Source organism: Berghia stephanieae, chromosome 7, assembly GCF_034508935.2.
Source record: "Berghia stephanieae isolate SIO BIC M18660-M18661 chromosome 7, UCSD_Bste_1.3, whole genome shotgun sequence".
NCBI lineage: Eukaryota > Metazoa > Mollusca > Gastropoda > Nudibranchia > Aeolidiidae > Berghia > Berghia stephanieae.
This window is the reverse complement of record NC_088366.1, coordinates 40,805,246-40,828,245: the sequence shown is the minus strand read 5'-3', so window position 1 is coordinate 40,828,245 and position 23,000 is coordinate 40,805,246. Positions and strand designations below refer to the sequence as shown.

Below are 23,000 nucleotides of genomic sequence, written 5' to 3'. Positions count from 1 at the left end.
ACATTATTCGTTGTACATACGAAAAGTCCCTTTAATTATCATGATTTTTTCTGTGTATTAAAGCTTCTATTTCGGTCTGTGTCGAGAATATAGAAGATTTTATTGACACACAAATGGGTTCGGCCTTTTTTCTTCACTCTGCCCTTGCAGATGACTTTGGCCATTTTTCTTCACTCTACCCTTGGCTGGTGACTGTGGCCTTTTTTCTTCACTCTTCCCTTGACTGGTGACTGTGGCCTTTTTTCTTCACTGTTCCCTTATCAGATAACTATGGCCTTCTTTTTCTTTACTCTTCCTTTGAAGATGACTGTGGCCTTTTTTTTCACTTTTCCTTTGGCAGATAACTGTGGCCTTGTTCTTCGTCCTTCCTTTGGCATATCACTGTGACCTTTTTATTCACTCTTCCCTTGGCAGATTACTGTGCACTTTTTCTTTAATTTTCCCGTTCAGATGACTGTGGCCTTTATTTCTTCGATTTTCCCTTGGTAGATGACTCAACAATCATCGGGTATATCGATAAGTGGAAGGATAGAGAGGGGTGGGGGGGGGGGAGGGGCAAAGTATCTTGAGGTAATCCACCGTCTGTCTAAAGCAATTTTAATATCCGTTCAGTGATAAAGAAAGCTGAATAAACACTAACTCGTATGGCTACTAGATATATATAATTAAAGTTGTTAATCATGGCAAAGAGAACAAGAATTGTTCTCTTTCGCAAGAGTCCCTCAATGAAAATCTAAATAATATAAAAGCTATAAATTAGCTATGATATCCTTTCAGAAAAGTGAGTGGGATAACAACAAGAACTGAAGTGAGTAGGAAAGTGTCAGAAGACAATAGAGAATAAAAATTTCGAGAATTAACAACTTTAATAATATATAGTAGCCATAGTTGAGAATATTGGCTATTAAGCTTAAATGCTGGCCAACTAACTTCGCGGCGTTTGTGTGTGTTGAACCCGTGACCTCAAGAAGTCGGGGAGAGAATGCTCTAATAGGACTAGGGTTAGAAGCGACCTTTTTAGGGTCGTGGATAGCTCATACGGTAGAGTCACGATCTCCCCGGCCAGACAATCGTACCAGTAAGGTCGCTGGTTCGAGCACCCATCGCCGCCGCTATTGTCTTCTGGCACTTTCCTTCTCACTCCATTTCTTGCTGCTATGATATCCTTCTGACATTTAGGCTGACTGCAGTGGCAGCCAAGAATGGACAAATGCCAGATATAGCCTCATGGGTCCATGTCCGAAGTAAGACACCTTTGCTGGTTGTCTGTCTGAAGGTATGTTGAGTAGGTATTTACTTTGTCATCAAGTGACGATGAAGTTGCTGCTGTGGTATGTGTATTGGTGGTGAGAGCTATGTTGGTGGTAGTTGTATTGGTGTTTCCGTTTTTAGCAAATGCGTTTTGTCTGATGTTCAGTGACAGTCAAATAGGATAAACCTTGATTTCTAATCTTTCTGTTATTGCTGTTGTTGTTATTTAATCATCATCGTCGTCATCGTCGATGTTAATTTTTTGGGTATGCTTTGTTGTTATTGTCCTTATTGTTGCTGTTGTAATTTTGTTTGTTAATGTTATAAATGTTGTTGTTGAGCAGTTGTTGTTGTTATTGGATTTTGTTGGTGGTGGTGGTGTTGGTAGTGGTGTTGGTGGTAGTGGTGATGATGGTGGTGGTGATTAATTTTGTTTGTTATTATGCTTATTGTTGCTTGTTATTTTTCCATTCCTTCAGGGATGGTAATGCTGGAAGTGAAATAGATTGTGACTCTATTTGTGGCTCCGTGCATAGCTAGTCATTGTTTTACGACAGTCATACGGGTCGTATATGTTATTCGTATTCTATTTCAAACCGTAACCCTCTCCTTACCGGCCATTTTCCGAATTTTCCTCAAAACATCAAATCCAGCCTAATCAAAAATAGATTTATTTCACTCCAACACACAATCTGTTAGTTCTTGCTATACATATTTTTTTTCTGCTAAACCAGCTCTTCAACACAGTGTTAAATATACTTTAACTATATCGTACATTTTGTTCAAAATTATAATGTACAAAAGAAATTAGAATGAGAAAAATGTTGGCTGCATTGTAACAAATGTGACGATTTTTCTATGGGTGGTAAGGAGGGGGTTAAGAGAAAAAATGGAATTTGCTTCTTAGGTGAGAAGGCGGATTGCTTAAGACGAATCTCAATGTGCTCATCATGTATTGTTTTTGAAAAATCATAACCAAGTTTTAAATATAGACATTGTTGATAACTAAGATCAACTTGATTGGTAGATAACACTGATATCGTTACATTTTTAAAAGAACTATTCTTCGACGTATGCATGCATTTGTTTGTGTGAGGATTATAATATTTCTTAAACCAAGTCATTGAACTAAAGGTTCATATTTCATAGTTCCAGTAGCTCAGAGCTTGAGTCTTCTCATCGTGAGCAAAGGACCCCAGTTTGCCGAGATTTTTTGTCCATCAAACAATGAGTGGGTGGCTGGATTTGTAGATCTGGAGGGCAGTATTTTGCAATAAACAAGGATCCAATCCTACTGGTAGTGATTGAGATTGTCTGTTTAACGCTATTAAAATCGGTATCTACTCACGATCAGTGAATTTAACGATTCAAGTAAATTCTTCATTCTACGCATATTTCAATATCTATGTTGAAAAAATCGTTTTTATTTACATTGCATACACCCCCCCCCCCCCTGAATTAATGCATTTTAACATTTTTTTGTGTAGGCGGTGGTGGCCATGATAGTTGTGTGTATGGCCACTATACAGGAATGTCTCAGGTTCTACATTTTTTGTGTCTGGCTCTTCCATGGCATGTCCGTGCTAGCATTGTTGGTCCTCAGATACAAGAATAAACATAAACTACGCCCATATAAGGTAACATTTTTACCAAGCTATGTTAATAATGTAACAACTTAATTTTATATGCCTGTAACAAGCCCATTTAAGGCAACAGTTGTCATAAGCTACATGTAAAAAAAGCTCTGCTTAATGAGGAACAGTAGTGAAATGCTTAATTGTATCTTGAGCACTTTATTTCCACAATTTGCTTTCACAAGTATTCAAATACACCTCTTCAGGCCACCAGGATTTGAAATATTGTGCGGGCATATTGAGACGACCATCGTGGATTTTGTTAATTCTTGTAGCAGTAACAAAAACCTCAATTTTGATCCTTCACCTACCAAATTTGGTATTCATGTTTCTTTAGCATGACAGCACCTACAAAGTGACCAAGTCATATATATATGAAAGAAAATACTTACTTAATCCTCTTCGGGCCTTGAGGCACATAGGGCATCCACCAGACATCTCCATTTTTTGCGATCGGCTGCTTTTGCGGTGGCTGTATTCCAGGACAGGCCTGCTTCCGTTAATTCTTTCTCCATGGTCCTTCGCCAGGTTTCTTTGGGTCTTCCCCGCTTTCTCTTCCCATCTGCTGTCCAGTACAAGGCTGTCTTGGGAAGTGACCCTTTTTCCATTCTGGCCACATGACCCAGCCAACGCCATCTTCTTCTTTTTATTTGGCTATCAATGCTAGTGCAGTCAGCTTTCTTTAATAGATCCACTGTTCTTATTTTTGTAGGCCAAAATAAATTTAAAATTCTTTTTAAACACTTGTTCTGAAAGGCTTCTAGTTTCTGTATTAAGGAGGATGTCATTTTCCAGCTTTCACTTCCATAAAGCAGTACACTTAAAACATTGCTCTTGTATATTTTCAGCTTTGTCTTTCTCACTATTTGTTTTGATTTCCAAAAGTTTTTCAGCATGCCGAAAGCCTGGTTTGCTTTTTGAATTCTGTGCTTGATATCGTGTTCTGCATTTCCGTCGTCTGTTATTTTGGATCCGAGGTAGGAGAACTCGGTTACCTCTTCAATTATATGTTCATCTATCCTAATTTCACTGTCATGTTTTGGATTCACCCTAATGTACACAGTCTTATCGAAATTTATTTTCAGTCCAATTTTCGAGGCGTTCTTGTGTAGTACGTTTAGTTTCTCTGAGGCGTCTCTGTGTGTATTGGAAACTAACGTGATATCATCTGCGTAGTCTATATCTTCCAGAAAGGATGTCAGTGTCCAGCGAATGCCTCTCTTCTTATCATCAGTTGTATTTTTCATGAGCCAGTCTAGAGCCAGGATAAACAGAAGTGGGGAGAGTATGCAGCCTTGTTTTACACCAGTTGTTACATTAAAGCTGTCTGTTAAATTGTTACCACAGATCACTTGGCATTGGTAGTTGCTGTACATTGCTTTGATTAAGTTGACTATCTTCATCGGTATACCATAATGGCGGAGTATTTTCCACAGGGACTCTCTGTGTAAGCTGTCAAAGGCTTTTTCAAAATCGACAAAAATGGTGTAGAGGGGGCTGTTCCATTCAATGCTTTGCTCCAGGATTTGTCTCAGGGTAAATATGTGGTCACTACTTGATTTCCCTTTTCTGAACCCTGCCTGCTCTTTTCTAAGAATGTTTTCAATGTGAGGTGAGATTCGTTTCAGAAGGATTCTATTAAAAATTTTGCTCGTTACGGACAGGAGTGTGATTCCACGCCAGTTAGCACAATTTCCCAGGTCTCCTTTCTTGGCTATTTTATGGATGATGCCTTTCTGCCAATCCTCTGGTATTTCTCCTTTTTCCCAAATGTTGGTGAACAATTTACTGAGAATTTTGGACATTTCTTGCGAGTTCGCTTTAAGCATTTCCGTACTGATTTTGTCAATACCTGGGGCCTTGCCATTTTTTTGTTGTTGTATTGCCTCGTGCACCTCATGCTCAGTGATTGGACCAAGATTAACCTCTACGTCCATTTCTGCTTCTGGGATATCTGTGTAAGAAGATGGGTCTGGTCTGTTCTGAAGTTTTGCGAAATATTCTCTCCATCTTTCAATTTTCTCCTTTTCGTCTGTGATGACACTACCATCTTGGGATTTTAATGGTTTCTCTTGACCATAACTTCTGTTTCCTGAGAGCTTTTTTGTGATTTTGTATAGCGTTTGTGTGTCTTGTCTTACAGCTGCATTTTCTGCTTCAGTTGCTAAATTTTCTGCAAAATCTCTTTTGTCTTTTCTTGTGGATTTTTTCACTTCTTTATCCTTCAATGAGTATTCACTGGATAGCCTTTCTTTCAGTCCGGGGGATTTAGCGTTCAGGAGATTTAGTTTGATTGATTTTCTTTGGTTAATGAGCTCCCATGACCTTGCTGATATCCAATTCTCTGTATTGGATTTATTGTGTCCTAAGTGTTCAGTGGCACTTTCCTGCATGACGTGGTTGAAATCTTGGATTGTCATGTTTGTAATATCTTGTATTGCACTGAATTCGTTTCTTACTGAGATATTGAAATTGTTTTGGATATCTGGGATTTTCAATTTATCTGTTTTGAAACGTTTGTCCTTCTGTTTTGCTATTTTTGTTTTCATCAATTTAGTAGAGATTTTGGCTGTGACAAGCTGGTGGTCACTTCCAATGTCTGCCAATCGTCTGACTCTGACATCGTTTAAACTGCTCTTCCATTTTCTGTTGATAATTATATGGCCTATCTGACTTTCTGATTTCCCATCTGGTGATTTCCATGTCAATTTGTGTATGTTTTTGTGTGGGAAGAAAGTTCCACCTATAATGAGGTTGTGTTCTTCACAAAATTCTGCCAGTCTGCTTCCATTGTTGTTCATCACCCCTATGCCTTCCTTTCCAACGGACTGATTTGTTTGTGTATTGCCAACTCTAGCATTATGGTCTCCGATGATCATGAGCATATCATGTCTTGGAATGTTTTCAACGGCCATTCTTAGAATGTCGTAAAATTCTTCTTTATTTTCTTCATCTGAATCCTCTGTAGGTGCGTAACATGTGAGGATTGATAGCTTGGTGTATTTTGAGTTGTGTCTTGTGTATAAAATTCTTTCACTTATCGGTTTCCATTCCAATAGTGACTTATTGTTTTGCCTGGCTATCAAGAGGGCAACACCTTCTCTGTGTTGGTCATCCTTTCGTCCTGATCAAATGATCAGATCGCCATTTGAGAGTTGGCGCTTCCCAGCTCCTGTCCATCTTGCCTCTGATATGCCTAGCAAATCGATCTTGTAGTTCAACATCTCGCGCTGGGCTTGTGCCAGTTTTCCTGTTTGATATAGGGTCCTAACATTCCAGCACGAGACATTGAGCTTGCGTTTTGGTGACAACAGATCTGCAATCTGGTCGGGGGCGTCCTTTCGGCTTTGACCTCCTACCGTCATGAAGCCAGTATTCTGGTCCGCTTCTCTGCTGCCGCCGGTTGTGGATTTACGTCTGGTTTCTGTTTCTGTAACAGTTTGCTTTTTATGAGGTGGGTTGTTAACCCTACGCTCAACCCCCATTCCTGGAGGGCCGGTGGATTACTCTTCGTCTGATCTCTCTCCTTTTTTCTCTTATTAGAGGTCCGAGGTTCGAGATACGCAAGCCCTCCCACCACGACAAGGTGATAATCCGTCGGGAGAGTGATAATCCGTCGGGAGAGAAGAAAGAAAATAGTTGTGGCTAAAATAGAAAAAAAAGATGTCTTGTCAGTGTATAACAGAATGTGTCTCCCCTTGAATTCTCCAGGTTGACTTATGGATACCTGTGGTTGTTGTAGTGGTGACCCTATACCTTCTTCTCATCCCCTTCACACAGCGACCAGACCCAGAATTCATCGCTGTGGTCATCCTATTCTTTTTGTCCTTGGTGACCTATTACCCTGTGGAGTGGCTGAAGTCCAACTCTATATTACACATCCCAGGTAAATGGAACCCGCCGGAATCAGTCCAGTAGTATTTCAGACTGAAGGGGTTGAAGAGTGATAAGTTAAAATGTGTAAAAGAAGGACATTGTAGTTGTCTGTGGTTTGGGAAACTATAATCTTCTTCGTCCAAATTAAGGTTAAAAAAACCCCTTCAAGTCTCATTCTTTGTGACCATAGATAACGGTTTCAAAATCTTGTTCATCTCACATAATACCTATTTGAGGCGTCACAAATGGGATCAAAAGGGCGTGGCCAGTCTTTCCCTATCACTAACATGCAGGAAGTAACACATTTTGAAAAACGTTTGTGTCACAATCTGGGATATGTTATTTTATTTTCCGGATTTCCCTTTTAACCAGCTAATAGCCTTACTCTGGAAAACCGTGTAGTTAAAAATTTGGCCAGAAAACTCGTTCTTCAAATATCGATCGATTTAAATTAACCTTATCTTGGCAAAAACTCTCAAAACTGGGACTTCGCGAGGTTTTCTTCGAGTTTTTTTTTTTTTTTTTGGGGGGGGGGGGGGGGGGGGGGGGGGGAGGGGGTGGCCAAATTTTTAAATACATAGTTTTCCTGAGAACGGTAGTTATCAAATTTTTAAAACGTCAGAAACTAAAGACACTACAAGGTAGAGGGCTATATTCTGACACACTAATAGTAAGATTGTGGACCTAGCGAATCTTTCAAACAGAATTGTTTTTCAATAATGGTCAGAGATGTATCCATCCGAAGTCAACTGGTTTATTATTGGGACACTTGCAATGCAATTTATTGATTATGACGTCCGACACTTAAATGGTTTTTTTTCTTTTTTCTTTTTATGATCACGCATCTCCTTGATTTTATTTTGATATCGGCGCATACTAATGGAAAAATAACTCCCTATGATAATTTAAATGAAAAATGTAAAAATGTTTGTTTGTTGCTTTCAGACACATTGGTGATCTGGCTTCAGTTGTCACTAAGAATTGCACCGAAAAGGTAAATTCATATACAACAGATGAGTGATAATGTCATCATCATGATCTTCATCGTCATAGTCGTCATCATTACCATTATCATCGTCACCCCTCTTAGCTCCATCGGTCCAACGCCATTAGTTACAAACGAATTCTGTGAATTCCATTCAATATAATTTTCCAGTATGATCCATGACTCAATGCTAAAATAAGAAGAAAGAAAAAACGATTGGATTTTATAATGTGAAATAAGGAAACCTCCCCTTTACCATTCAATGAAGGCAAACAGCACGTTGATTTAACCCCTTTATATCAATTAAGAAGAAAGGAAAGATTACGGGCCCGAACTATTTTTGTTTTTTGTCATTCATTTAATCTTTTATTTTCCATTCATTTCTATCTATCCGCATCCAAACGGAAACTCTCTCTCTCTCTCTCTCTCTCTCTCTCTCTCTCTCTCTCTCTCTCTCTCTCTCTCTCTCTCTGTGTGTGTGTGTGTGTGTGTCTAATATTTCAAGTATAATTTTGTTCAACGTCTACAATATTGTTTCAAGCATTCGCTCTTTTCGGGAAGTGGAAGTGAAAGTAGATTGTGATTAATTTTTATTTCCGGTTGTCACCGTACGTCTTCGGCTTCGAGGTTATAGAAGTTCATAATTGCATAAAAGGTGATTGTTTCTACGTCTGCATGAAAATGTCAGTTCGTTTCTTTAGTTGAGTGTTTCCGTGTTCGGTTTTGTGATGATGTAGAATTTTTCCAAGTAGAGGTTGCAAATTTTGATGAGGGGGGACACAGCTATGTGGTCTAGTGGAATGACACTCGCTTTCGGATTGGAAGGTCCTGGGTTCGAGCCTCGTTTGGCTCATAGTTGAGTCCTTGTAAAAAGCTCTTACCCACATTCTCTCACCGTACTCAGGTGTCAAATGACTACCTGGTCGTTAGCAGCGTTGTCTCTGTAAAAATTGTAATATCGCCTAACAGGCGTCATGTCTCGTTCTATATGTTACATGTTGCTGTTGAGCACGTTTAGTGGATATTGCGCTTTTTAAAGGCTCATATTTTTAAAATTAATTTACGTCTGTGCTCTGGAGATTCCAAATGTGTTCGCTTAGTGTAGTAGAATGTCGGTTGTGTATGTTTAAGAAGGAAGATTTGTGCATGTTGTATATGGTTTTGAATGAACACTCAATGAGGTCAAAGTATATTTCTTGTTTTGGTGTGTCCGGGCATGTGTAACCGTGGCTTGACAAAATAAAGTTTTGTGTCGTGCAATTACCATTTAGTGGGCATGTTGCTTGGATCCTGCAGTTGCATTCTTATTTTAGGTTGTTGTTGGGTAGTTCTGGCTGTGATAGTTTTCTATAGTTTTCTTTTATTGTTGGAGGAAATAATGTTTAGTATGCTTGGTATGCAGGCGTATCCTATTTTGATGGAGTTTTTTCATAATGGGATGAATGACGTGGCCTTGTGGGAAGCATTTTGGTAGTAGATTGAAGACTTTAATACCAATAGAGGTTGTCACGTTCTTGCTGTAAGGTGGGCTGAACCATGTTATATTTCGTTATCTTTGACTTCTTATTTTTTGTTGGGGTGGTTATGGTGTCATCTTCATATTTTAATTTATAGATAGTCATAGCCACATTTTTGTAGTGCATCTGTGTATGGTGGGCTTGATGCGTTAAATACATGGTTGTTTGTAAAGTTGTTAGATAGTGGTTTGTTATTTCTCTCTGGTATGTTTTTTATTATTATAGATGGTGGGTGGTTGTTAAGTCTATGGACGTACAATGGGGTTTTGTTAGGTTTTGAAAATGGTTGGCATGTGCCGTTGTTCAGGTTGGTAGTTATGTATATTAATATTATTTGTGTGCGTGTGTGTGATTGTATATAGATATTTTCACACTCAATTGAATTGCATTGTGACGTCAATGAACATTGCTGCTTATACTTTTGAGGTGTTACGAATTATAATTACTTTTTAATTTTTAAAAATGTTGTTTCAACACAACAACCTCGTTCGATGAAAATTATTCTTCACATTTACGAAATCTTAGACCATATAACAGTCTGATTTGCTTTTTAAATGATGCACACACTCCAGATCTTAAAGTGAATTTTAAGATTTTAGGATTTGCCTTTATTAATGTTGACACGTTTGGGTTGATTCTTCATTATTATACGAGTATGATTTTTTAAAAATTACTATCACATTATACCATAATATACTTTTTACCCATAAGGGAACTGCGTAGGGAGAAGCGTCGATCTATGATACGTCGTTACTTGGCCTTGGACACTCTGCTACATCCAGACAACACCAACGCACCTCGCCCAATCATTGTCAACAAGTTTGCCAGCCTAAGGTATCCTAGAAATCCGATCCACTGGGATAGCAGGACAACTGTGATTGGGTTGAATGAAGGACAGGCTGAAAACCTGCGCCGACGTCGTGGTAGTTCATTGAGAGCAACAGATTTGAAGCTTTTAAATTCAAACTCCTACGGAAGCCATAGTAACCATAATGAGATGGCAAGTGAGCTTTTATTCCTTTACAATAACATTGAAGCTTTTCAGATGGTAAATGATCGAATGAATAACTATAAAAATTTGAATAGTGTTTTTGTGTGTGTGTGTGTGTGTGTGTGTTGTTTGTTTGTTTGTCTGTTTTTTGTGGGGTTTTTTGTTGTTTTTTTTTTTTTGTTTTTTTTTATGTTTGTAGATAGATTGGGGTTTTACGGCGCTCGCGACACTATTAGATAATTTCTGCACCAGTAAAAAGAAAGATGATGGAGAAAAAATGTAGATATAAGAAAGCACATAAACAAGCAAGGCAATGGGATTGGTTGAAATAAGAACAGAGGATTCCACGAGCAAATCACCGATGTGCCTATTATGATATTACCTTTAAGTTCCATCCAGCCTCAAGCAAATTCCCGAATATGAAGGATACACTCACATGTTTACAAACTACAATATATTCAAAACTTGATAGTAATTATTATAGTACATAACAGGAACAGAGAGGTTATTTACAAGGGGGAAATGTCACCTCTCAAAATGGTATAATACATTTGGCAGTGTCCCTCCCAATCCCAATCCAGAACAGACAAAGAGCAGCATGGAAAGGATGAACAGATACGAGGATACAAGACACATCAAATGACTTCTCTGTATACCATGGGCGCTTGGACAGTGTCATTCAATTAGGGACTCAAAACAAGACCAATTAGGTCCAAGAGTTCCATTTTGGTTGCTGGGTTTGATAGATAATGTCAAATTAACCTCCTATCCAAAACATAGTAAGCAACTGATACTGTCCGTTTAACGACAAAGAATTCAAGATTAACCAAAGCCAACTAGACCTGGAATATAAAATGCGAGAATGTTAACTTGGGTTGATAAGGTTAAAAGGTATGATTAAAAACAAGGTAGCCTATATAATTGTACATAATGCTGTGACTTCAATGATTTCAGGGTTAAGTTAAACGTTTGAATATTATATATTACTTATGCAGATGGCAGGCAATAAAAATTCAACGTATCATTTTGGACAAAATTTGACCCTTGTGACTTAAAAAAATATATTACGTATACATAACATTGCAAATAATATGCTGAGTTCCAAAAAGTTCTGCTCTACTTCAACTTAGATATTGCATAACTTTTTTTCATCTGTTATCTAATCTATTGAAACTTTCCACACTTAGTATTTAACATTTCGTGACGAGATCAATTTGCAAACACATGAAAGCTTTTTAAAGGAGATAACTTTTAATAGTCACTTGAAAAATTCAGTGTTCAAGTTTGTCTAGTACCTCGTGTGTCCTCTAGCTTCCAATTCCAATTCAACACGGCACGGACGATTCGTGGACCCAATGAACTTTCTCGTTGTGATGTTCCACACCATTCCTCCTGCAATGCTACAATGATTTTGTGGTGTTGCCTCCTCTTCCTTATCTCTCTATCCAGTATTGTGATTTTGAAGTTCTTGTGAAATTCTCGCCCCGCGGGGCCTAGCATTGTCATGCTGAAATATTGTATGGTAAAACCCGGGAAACAAAAATTTCATATCGATATCTCCTTACAGTCAGGTTGCCTTGAATTGGAAGTCTAGCCGATGGTGAGCAGAAATTTCTCCCCAAGCCGCCGCCAAAATGATCAGCTGACCGGATGTACTACTCAGCAAAAGACACGCTCTCGTCCGTCAATGCAATTGATTAAATACCGTGACTCCTCTGTAAAGAGCATGTTGTTCCAGTGACTGTGTCCATCCAATATGTTCACGAGCCATTGAGGATGTTAATACGTTGCAGTAATGGCATAGGCGCAAACAAATCGAGCTCTCAAACGTCTTAAAACGATGTTCTTAAACATACCGACATTCCTAGCAGTGTCTGCACTTGTCAAGAACGGGTTTGTCTATGTTGGTGTAAAATCCACTTGTCCATTCTCTCAGTTGTCGCCCTTGGCCTGCCACTTCCTGGGACGGTCTTTTACTAAACCGATGAGCTAAACGCTCAAAATGCCTGGAAACAACATAAATTTTAATCCCAGAATTCGTACTGAATTATCTAACTTTACCATAATGAATAATGAAGCCAATATTTTTCGTTAACATTTCAAAGCAATATTGCATTTGGATCGTGTACTCATTAATTAATGTGATGTGTTTTGTGTTAAAAAGAACACACTGGATGAGCACGTTTTGAGTTTAGAAGTCAAAATAGGATTTTATCGACTTTACCACGTGGCACGACTAGGTGAGTTGTTTTCATTCTTCAAGACAACAAAGTGGTTAAATGATTGCGTGAGAAACGCACAGGAACTAATTGTAGAAAACGTGTAAAAATGCGTTATTGAATAAACACAGCACATCAAATTTTGGACAGAACTTTTGGAACACAGTATATATCGGGACATTTAAGACATTATATTTGTATTTCATTTATTATTATTTTCAGTATCCATATTCATTTATTAAATCCGCAAATTAAATTAAATTGACGCAGATTTATTTCTAGTATATATATATACTAGAAATAAATATGCGTCAATTTAATTTGCGAATTTGATAAATGAAGCATTGTAAAATGCATTGAGCTTGATGAATCCGTGAAATGTTTATATTTCTATTTTTCTTTTAATTACAGCAAAACCTATCGACAAGGCAAAAGAGACTTAACTCTTTAAGATTCAACCCGACAAAAACTGACAACGGCATAATATTCATGGGCGGGGTAGTCAAGACTGGCCTCAGTAAGTAAAATCCAATCGTTGTGAAGGAAATGACAGGCCCTGTCACTGCCGCAGGGTGTTTTCAGCTTTGATTTTTATAAATTTGCCGACAGAAAAGAAAATACGTTTCAGAAATTGCGATTTAAATCCTATTTTATTTGCGGGTGAAAATCATTGACATTGCACTTTGTTTGGTAAAAATCGGTAAAAAATTACGACTTTGGTGATGAAAAATGACTTTGAAGACAATTATTGTAAACTTTTAAAAATATTATGAATAATTTATAACTCCCTTATTTGTGGGTCGATTTTGTCATTCGAGATATCAATTTTATTGTAATAAAGAGATAGGAACTTCAGAGTTATTTTTTCTGACGCGAAATTATTACTTTGTAATTTTAGCACCAAGAAAAATAGTCGGTAAATAAATTTGTTACACCTCTTTGATAGACCGCCGGGGTCCGTTTGTGTAGAATTGTGAATCAAGCATCTCAAAGTCTTCGACCAATCACAGGCTATCTATCCAGCTGGCCGAAGCAAAGACGCTTCTCCCCGTCGATGTATTACGCTATTGTTATGCAAGGAATATAACACCTTATGGAGTAGGCCTAAAAGCTAAAATCTAAAAGTAAAAAACATAATTCTGAGGAATTTGAAAGTCACATTGCTGAAATCAGCTTGAAAAAAGAAGTACATTGGTCTTTGTTTCATAAAAATCGGTTGAAAACCAACTGTTTTACGAATAAATTTGATTTTAAAATTTGCTCTTGTTTATTTTAGCTTTTTTTAGCAACTTTTTTATTTATCGGCCGATTTTCTTGATTTTTATATCATTCTTTATATCTCAAAGAGACTAGATCAGTGATATACTTTGTTTGTTTCAAATGTAACTAGAACATAATTTGGCTTTTTTACCTATCAACCATGCCTGGATAATTTATTCAACAACGTGGCGATGTGACGCAACTGTTCCATGGCAGTCTTCCACTGCATCGACGATGATTCAATTCATTGTTGACGGCTGTGGACACGTGAGCTGCCAGAACGACCAATCGTTGAAGGGTCAAGATGCTCAGTAGCCAATCGTTCTTCGGTCAAAAAACTTATGAACTCACGAGAACAAAAGTTTGAAATTTGGTGATGGACGGACCTATGAAATCGTTTCTGGGCGGAGTTTAGCCATGAGTGACCGTAGAAAACGAAAAGGCGACTACAGATATCAAAGAGTAGGCTTATATCATCAAAGGATGTCTACATGATTGACATGGCCATATAAGGAACTCATTATCTACTCCCCCAAAAAGAATCTGAACACGAGAGGGTTAATCGAGAGAGTTATTCTTTCAACGAAGCTGACGTCACGCGTCATCCCTTCTCAACAGCTCTTCCAATCCTTAAAAACCGATTCAACACCACCCCTGCTGCAAAAAAGAACTCGGAACCAGGGGCTCTTGCGTCTCCTTCCGATATGATGTACTCCAAGGAAGTCGATATGATGTACTCAAAGGAGGTCCCTCCCTCATTTATTTACCGTAGTCATCGATCTGCGCTTAAAAACAGATTACACGGGGCAGCTAGTTTTAATATTGAAAACAACAAAAGTTCCAAAATCTCTCCAGAGGTTTTGCTTGAAAACAACAAGGTTATTCTCCAGCCGAAAGCATTGCCTAGGTATCGAATTCAAACATCTCAAGTTGACATTCACGATTACAAACTGGGATACGAGGGCAACTTATCACGTAGTGGACGTAATTACGATCGACACGTCTTCTTTAACACCGATGATACCAGAGACAGCTCAAGTTCATCTGATGATGGTGATGACATAGGCATTAAAGACAATGTCCACGATGACAGTTTTAGCAATTTAAGGCAGACATTTTTTGCTTCTCTCTTTGGATCATCATGTTCGTCTTCAGAAACGTCATCAGATGACGATGAAGCAGAGGACGAAGACTGTGAAAAGTCGACGTTTAATGAAAGCAATATTGACGAATACGGACATTATTCAAATATTTATAAGCCAAATTCTAAAAATAAACCAAACTCTTTCATATACAACATACAAGAACAATACAGCAATATACGGAGAGGGCTTGTCAGACGCAAATCCTCTCTCGTGAAGCCCACACCTCGCATGAGGGTTTCTCTCCTAAAACATCGTAAACCGGAGCCAGCTCCTCGGAAGTGTGCCACGACAGAAATGAAAAATGAGCAGCAGTCTCAAGAACGATTAGCACATCTCCCATTCCGTCAACAGCAGCTACCACAAGGCTTTGATGATCTAGATGTTTCTTACGTTTAGATTAGTGTAATGCAAAGAACGACGTTCTTGTCAAGAACAAACTTTTTTACAGCATTAAATTGTTGATGACTCATGGATCTTTAGTCTTAATATATTTGGTTGACTCGTCCACAGCTTTGAGACTCCCTCTCTTGTTAAAAAAATTGCACAATGTTTCACGTTTAGTACAAAATGTCTTCATCAAAAGTCGAGTAGAAACTGGGGTGCGAGTTCTCTAATCATACTCGTCCGAGTAGGAGGTGGGTGTCTGACTGAGTACCGTCAAATCGGGTGACTTTGCCTCCAGAGATTTGGACAGTATAGATTCATTTAGTTAAGTGACAGTTGTTTCGTTGATATTCATTTTTTAGAATAATGTTCTCATCTTGCACATAACGAATCACTTTGATTTTTTTAAAAAATCACTTAGACTAAACGATTGACTGTGGTTGCTTAAGGGGTGGAGTGTGTGTGTGTGTGTGGGTGGGTGGGGGGGGGGGCGACATTAAAAATGATGAAAATTGACCCGGTACGCTCAAATTAGAGTTCGGTGGGATGTTGTCATGTGACCATTTGTCTGCATAAAAATTAGCATGAGAACTTCAGATTTTTCTACTCAAAATGACGTATTTTGTAACCTATGGTATGGTTAAACCCATGTCCATTTTTACTTTCAGTGGAAAGGAATGGCTGATTTCGTGAAAGAGTATCAAATAGTCTTTATAACTAAGTAAAGACAAAAATATATCAATGAAAAGTAAAAACTATCCTCTCTCTTCAACAACAACTACTTTGTTGTTAATTATGTCACGTGGTCACAATCCAATCAGAGAGAGAGAGAGAGAGGTCAGCATGAAGAGTTTTTCCCTAAAGTTTACTTTGACTTTTAAATGCGTTTTTCTCAAAAATACAAGTTTCGTCACTAAAAACCTAAATAATTCCTCCCTCAATTTTCAATCAATCTTCTTCCAACTTTCTACAAATGAGTGTTATACAAATACGCAGGTCCTCTAGAAGCCGAATTTAAAAAAAAAAAAAAATTATGAGTAATTTGCGATGATGTAACTATTTTCAAGGGAAATAATCGAGCAATATTTTTCACCTGATTTTTAAAGTTTCTAAATAAAATAAAAAAAGGTGGGCTTCTAGAGCCTCTTTGTTTTCCTGTTGTCCACATGTGACCAAAATATTATGGCAATAGGTTGATAAACATAAAAGCCTTAGGCTTTTAAAGGTTTGTTGTTTATTTTCCAATTTGGCGTCGTTACCAGGGCAACGGGCTTTTATCGAAAAAAAAAATGTGTACACTCGTCGTTCCCAAATATATACATCATGACTGCATAGAAGTTTAGTATATTTCATAAAATAAAATAAAAAATACCCTTTTGGGGGAAGGGGGGAAGAGGTATGTCTCTTTTACCGACACTGAGTCTCGGGATTGGCCAGGCAGCTTGCGAAGAAAGATGGACAGTCTCGTACGTAGTGGGTGATGTGGGGAGCATTTCTCGTTAACCTATTTGTTGAAAGCCAAAAAATATTGATATTGATATCAGGAATTCCCATTTCTGGCAGCAGTACTGAGATATGATGGCATAGCCCGGGACTAGGCTTGATATCACGATTTTGATCACTGACGATTCACAGAATGTTATTGGACAATCATCTTTGTTTTTCTTTGACTGTTATTTTACCTGACAGCGGAATCTCTCTGCATTTCCATTGACGGTTGTTTTACTTCACTACAGGTTATCTTGACCTTTTCAAATTGTTTATTTTTAGACAAATTATTGCGGGTATCAATGGTTCGCATGTCGATATAAGCGTCTTATAGTAAAATTGTTGTCAATATAAGAGATCAATATCAATTATTATTACTACTACTACTACTAGTACTACTACTACTACTACTACTAATAATAATAATAACAATAATAATAATAATAATAATAATAATAATAATAATAATAGATCTTTATTTCCATAGATATGGCAATTTGTCAATTAGTTACACTTGTTTCAACGTTTTATGAATAACTGTAACATTGAACAGATATTTCACTCCTACTTTATTCTCTTTCTCTCTCTCTCTCTCTTACACACACACACACACACACACACTCTCTTCTTCTCTATCTTCCTTTCACGCGTGCGATATACACAACATAAACATATTCATTTCGTTTTCAATTTGTTACAATTGTGGCAATTCGACACCAAGTATTATCATCATTATCAATTGGTCAATTAATTTAGATTTACATTAAATAAATTAATCAGTCAATCAGTCAACACATCAGTCCTTGGTTTTGCTGTACCATATGAAATATTAAACATTTTTATTGCTGATGGAACGAACGTTGATTTATACTTGTTTGTTCTACATTTAATCTGACAAAATCTTCTTCCAGATGGTAAAAGATTAAATTCATGGTATAAATTATGTTTTTTATTGTTGGTAATTGAGAATGCTTTCCTTACTATAGCGAAAAAAAAGGGGCTTTGATGTCATGTCGATATAACAATAACAGTTGTCAATATATCTGCTCTGCACTGTACTTTGTGATCACCTAAAAATCTCATCCAGACACTAGAACAAGGCCCCATTGAGAGAAATACACTTAAATACTTACACGTACAGAATATATCCAAAACAGAAAACAACTAACAATACATCACAGAGAGAAAATAATCTCCCAAAACTAGTACTAAACATTTGACTATTTCCCTCTCAGCTAAGGACTCCAGCAAGGGCCAGGACAAAACTAAGCAATATCATTCCAAGACAAAGACAGAAAGCTACTCGGAAAAAAAACAGATATAAGGGGATGGAGGGCACAGCAAGTGACCTCCTTCCAATCTCACTGAAAATATAAATATAATTATCATAACATATCAAAGAAATACTTTACAAGAAAAAAAAAAATCATCAAACAAAACATGGCTTTTCCCCTTTCAGCCAAGGACTCCAGCAAAAGCCAGGACAAAATCATGTAATTCCATTCAAAGACAAAGACAGAGCAATCAGAAAACGGATATAGGATAAAGGATATAGGGTGAGAAGACACAAAAATTGACCACCTGCCCACCAAGGGAGGTCAAAAGACCCCACCCAGTTCCAGGGTTTCATGGCGCTTGCAACACATTTCGGTCATTTCAGTGCTAGTAGAAAAGAACAAAATGGGATAGTTAAAAAAATATAGATTTACAATTTAAAGCAAACAAAAAAAAGACAGGTAAATGGTTCAAATAGGGAACAGATGCAGATTCCAAGAGCAAACCATCAAAGTGAATAGTTTGAGGCAAACTAAAAGTCTCATCAAGGCACAAACTCAGGATCCCATTAAGAGGAATGCACTCAAATGCTTATACAAAAATGTATAATATATAATATTCAAAACAACGAATATAAAAGTACAAAACAGAGAGATGATTTACAAGGAAATAAATATTATCACCCAGAATCTATAAGTATACATTTGACTGTTTCCCTCCCAGTCAAGGACTCCAACCACGGAAAGAACAAAACCAAGTAATCTCATTCAAAGTAAAAGACAGAAAGCAACTCAGAAAACAGCCTTAAGGGGATAGAAGACACAGCAAGTGACCACCTGCCCACCGTAAGAGGTCAAAAAATGACACCCAAATGTAGGCTGTCTATAGAAGGAATGAAGTTGACATCACTCGGCTCTTTGTTATTATTTTTAGCCAGCCGTTTTCATGAGCAGTTCTCAATAAATTCTGTCAATCTGACTATAAAAGTTCAAGGTTATACACAGCTTTGTGTATTGGTACTGTTATATCCGACTGGTAAACGTTGTGAATGTTTTGCTAACCGCCCAGCATCAATTAGGAATTCAAATAAACTGTCAGTACACATTCAGGAGTATCAAAAAAAATCATTATCTCCATGGATACATCTAATTCTCACAAAACCAGGGATTGACATGTGCATTCTAATTCACACACTACCAAAGCTGTCCCATGCTCTGCGACTGCAAAAAATAGTAACGTTTGGCATGTTCTCATTACCATGGGGTGGGGAAGATTAATCCAGTGAGATGCCTGAAATTCATGATCTCTCTCGAAGTGCCATACCCATCCAAGACAAAAGTAGATTTTTTAATTCCATCCAAGACAAAAGTAGATTTTTTAATTCCAAAAAAAATCTAAAATGCACTATAGCATACAACAAAGCATTTAAGATGGCCTGCATTCAGTAATAAAATGAGACAAAATTTTCTAAGGGTGATGACAAGAGCCTAAAACTGCTAATATAATTAAGAGAAGTGTAACACATTAAAATCCTTGGTAACCCTCAGTTCAGTCCCTCAGCCTCTCACATATCATGTTATTTACTGTTTCTAGGCTTGCCCGTCCCTCCAGCTTTTTCAAGACTTTGCCAGACAGTATCTTTAACTGGTTCGTTTTGCCTTTCCTGTAAGCTTTAACCTTTAATATACGAAAGTAAAACGACAAAAACAACACATTAGATGAAACCTGTCTAGGGCAATTTTGGATACATGCATGTTGGAAATTTTTTATTTGTATTATAAAATGACTAAATAATACAGAAGCATTTTTTCCATGGTAAAATAGATTGTTAAGGATAATGGAATGAGTATATTTATGGTAGCGGTAGATCAGTTATTTTTCACTTAATTCATCAGCTATTCCGAGCCAATTTCATGTCTCACAAAACATATTTCTATTGAAAATGAAGAGACTCTAAAGCCTTTGCTTTTCAGTCAAATGTGTATGAGTTCTTATTTAATGATTCACTTGCAATGGTCTGCCGTAAACTGACAAATGGAGCTCTAATCAATTTGACCAGAGCACTATAATTAAGATATTGATAGATTAGAATAAACCTCTGCTTGTCAAAATGTCTCAAACCTGATACCTCTAAGTGGTATACTATTGTTAGACATTGCAAGAGAGCTAATCACTTACCAAAGGTTTCACACAAAAAATTCAGGAAAATTATTGGACAAGACTGGGATTAAAGTGAAGATGATGATGATATTGTTGATGAAGATGATGATGATGATAATACTGTTGTTGATATGGTTGTTGTTGACGACGCCAATGATGATGATGATAAAGACGTCTTATAAAAAACTTGTACAGTATAAAATGGAAATTTGATTCCATATGGCTAGGCGAGTAGAGAGAGGGGAGGAGCACACAATCAGCAAGATAAATCCTTTGAAAAAAATTTATATATGCATTTTTATCATACATCTACAAAGGAAAACAAAATAAAAGAAACTTACTGTTTTTGGATTTTTTACAATGACCTCTTCCACAGTTGCCATGATAAAATCTTTTTCTACTACCATCAATCTCTTGGACTCAGCAATTTCACGTACATCTACCACACCATCTAACTTGGATACCTCCTCCAGTAGCTGAATGATAAAAATTGGTTATATGAACAAGTTCTCTATCTCTTCACAAAATTAAACCCTGACACATTGCTACAGGGGGTCCCAATAGCTCAGTTGATAGAGCACTCACTTCACAAGTTAAGGGACTGAGATCGATCCCTGGTAATGTCAAAATTATTTACTGATCCACCCAGGAGTGATTGGGCAGCTGAGTCTGTTAGATCTGGTGGAAAGCATTTTGTAATAGACCAAAGGGTGACAAGCAATTGCTATTATCCGTTTCACACAATAGAAACCTGGATAAACTTTAGGTCCATGGGTCTAATGAGTCTGACAGACTACATAGTCAAAGACTCTTAGTAAAGTTAGCCTAAAATGAAAGAGAATAATTTGAAGTTGCAATATCATCTACATTCTGCAGATCATTTTTGCAGAAATACAAATAGGTATTTGATTTCTTGGACAATCATGATGAACAATATACTCAACTTAATAGATTCCCAATTGTATAAAACAGTCATAGAAGCATGAACGTTTGGAACATTAGGAGACAATAATATACAAACAATAAAAGAAGAAGGCGAAAAAAAAAAGGCTTTTAATTAATACAGCAATTTCCAGAAATTCAACAAATTTATAATTTCATCTGTACACCCATTTTCTTTGATTTTTAAGTTCTTAATAAAAATGGAGCCAAACCTCTAATGTATAAATCTTCCCTTCATAACGCCTGGTACTGGTACTAACTGTAAACAGATATTCTATTGATCTGGTTAAGGTGTAGGACTATAAGAACATATTTGAAGTGTCTTTAAGTAAAATTGAAACAAATCCCAGTTTCAAGCTAAAGAAGTTTATAAATCATTGCAATATATCAAAATACAGTGCAGTGTGTACAATGCAAAAATGAGTTGGATTTGGACTTTTTAAATTTGTACAATCTTACAAAAATGATAATTAGCGCTAAATCTGATGATGGGCAATTAGACAATATTAGCAATATAAGAACTGATATCTAAATTAATGAATAAACTTACTCTTTATAGATAGTATCAACTTCCAGAATCCACATTTAAATCAGAAATGACCCAGACAGATAATATTATATTGAACTCCTAATATGAACTTCCGGGTATTTTCAAATAAATTATTAAATAATAGAATATGTAAGTATAAGTAAGGTTGGCAAATGCCTTTATAATAAACTTATAAAATGGCCAGACACTGAATATACAAACTACGATAGGCTTCTAACACTTCAAAATAACTTTTTTCCTGTTAATCCCGGAATCTGAAAATTTGCAACTCTCAACGACATTGTATTTCAGTAAGTGCTTCATTTATTCCCTAAGCAGATCATTTGGAACAAAATTTCCATTTCTTACATTGCAGGTCACTGTCACAGCCTATGTTATGAGTAAAGAACTTTACCAAAAGACACAACACCAGGGACAGAGTTTTTCCTATATATTTTGTGTTTACTTGATAAAGGCCAAAGGCTGAAACGTCGTTTATTTTGTGTTGTTCCCTTATACATGAGTCACACTTACTCCCTTTATCTTTTTCTCCATTTTGCTGTCATTGTCACACAGCGTCTTGTCATTGACATACTCAATAAAATTATTTAAATTTTCTCAAAGTGGGCAACTGGCACCACATATAAAAGGACTTGTATGTCTATTGACTGTTTCATGACTTACCACACTGACAGAGCCACCACTGATCAATCCTGAGCCATACATATGGATCATTTCGGACAAAACGTCTTCCTTCAAGGATCTGGTTATTTTTGTAAAAAAAAAAAAAAACTGAAGTAAAATAAATAAGTAAAGAAAGAAAGAAAGAAATTTATAAATATGTTTTCTTTATTTTTGTTTTTAAGGGTTTAACAGCACTTGCGACACAAGTCATTTCAGCACCAGTAAAAATGACGAAAATGGGAAAGTAAAAAAATTCTAGATTTACAAATAAAAGCACATAAAAGTAAAACAGAGGGGAATGATTTTGTTTGTTTGTTTGTTGCTTTAGGTCTCTTCCAACACAATTGAGGTTATATGAGAGACCGCTGAAACAAAAAAAACAAGCAATCTAACAAAAATAGTGCAAATGTAAATCAAAATCATAACCTAAAGATATCATAAGCTAAATTATAAATAACCAAGAACAAACAGGCAGAAGATTTACAGAAAAAAAAAAATCCCCTGTCAAAAATACAATCACAAACCAAAGAAGCAGGATAGGCTAGTAAAGAGAAGAAAAAACGACATCACTATCGGATCGTACACCCATGCGAACATCATAGGTATATGATTCAAGGGTGATGCTCCCATCCAACCACCCGCAGAGGGGAATGATTTAAT

The 23,000-nt window shown here is 36.9% G+C and overlaps 2 protein-coding genes across 4 annotated transcripts in view; one reads left to right on the top strand and one right to left on the bottom strand.

Annotated features, from left to right (window-relative positions):
• The window catches only part of LOC144977234 (uncharacterized), a 41,000-nt gene extending 25,653 nt beyond the window's left edge, over positions 1-15,347 (top strand). The window contains exons 11-17 of the mRNA XM_078922237.1: positions 1,180-1,276; positions 2,739-2,888; positions 6,597-6,771; positions 7,707-7,755; positions 9,975-10,263; positions 12,885-12,916; positions 14,296-15,347. Of these exons, the coding sequence (XP_078778363.1) occupies positions 1,180-1,276; positions 2,739-2,888; positions 6,597-6,771; positions 7,707-7,755; positions 9,975-10,263; positions 12,885-12,916; positions 14,296-15,274 (1,771 nt within the window). The 3' untranslated portion in view covers positions 15,275-15,347. The remainder of the gene's footprint in view (positions 1-1,179; positions 1,277-2,738; positions 2,889-6,596; positions 6,772-7,706; positions 7,756-9,974; positions 10,264-12,884; positions 12,917-14,295) is intronic.
• Positions 15,348-17,203: 1,856 nt separating this feature from the next.
• Positions 17,204-23,000, bottom strand: part of LOC144977235 (glutamyl-tRNA(Gln) amidotransferase subunit B, mitochondrial-like) — a 36,778-nt gene continuing 30,981 nt past the window's right edge. For all 3 annotated transcript variants that reach the window (XM_078922239.1, XM_078922241.1, XM_078922240.1), the window contains 3 exons: positions 22,341-22,419; positions 20,527-20,661; positions 17,204-19,702 (listed from right to left, as the gene is read on the bottom strand). In XM_078922239.1, the coding sequence (XP_078778365.1) occupies positions 19,574-19,702; positions 20,527-20,661; positions 22,341-22,419 (343 nt within the window). In that variant the 3' untranslated portion in view covers positions 17,204-19,573. The remainder of the gene's footprint in view (positions 19,703-20,526; positions 20,662-22,340; positions 22,420-23,000) is intronic.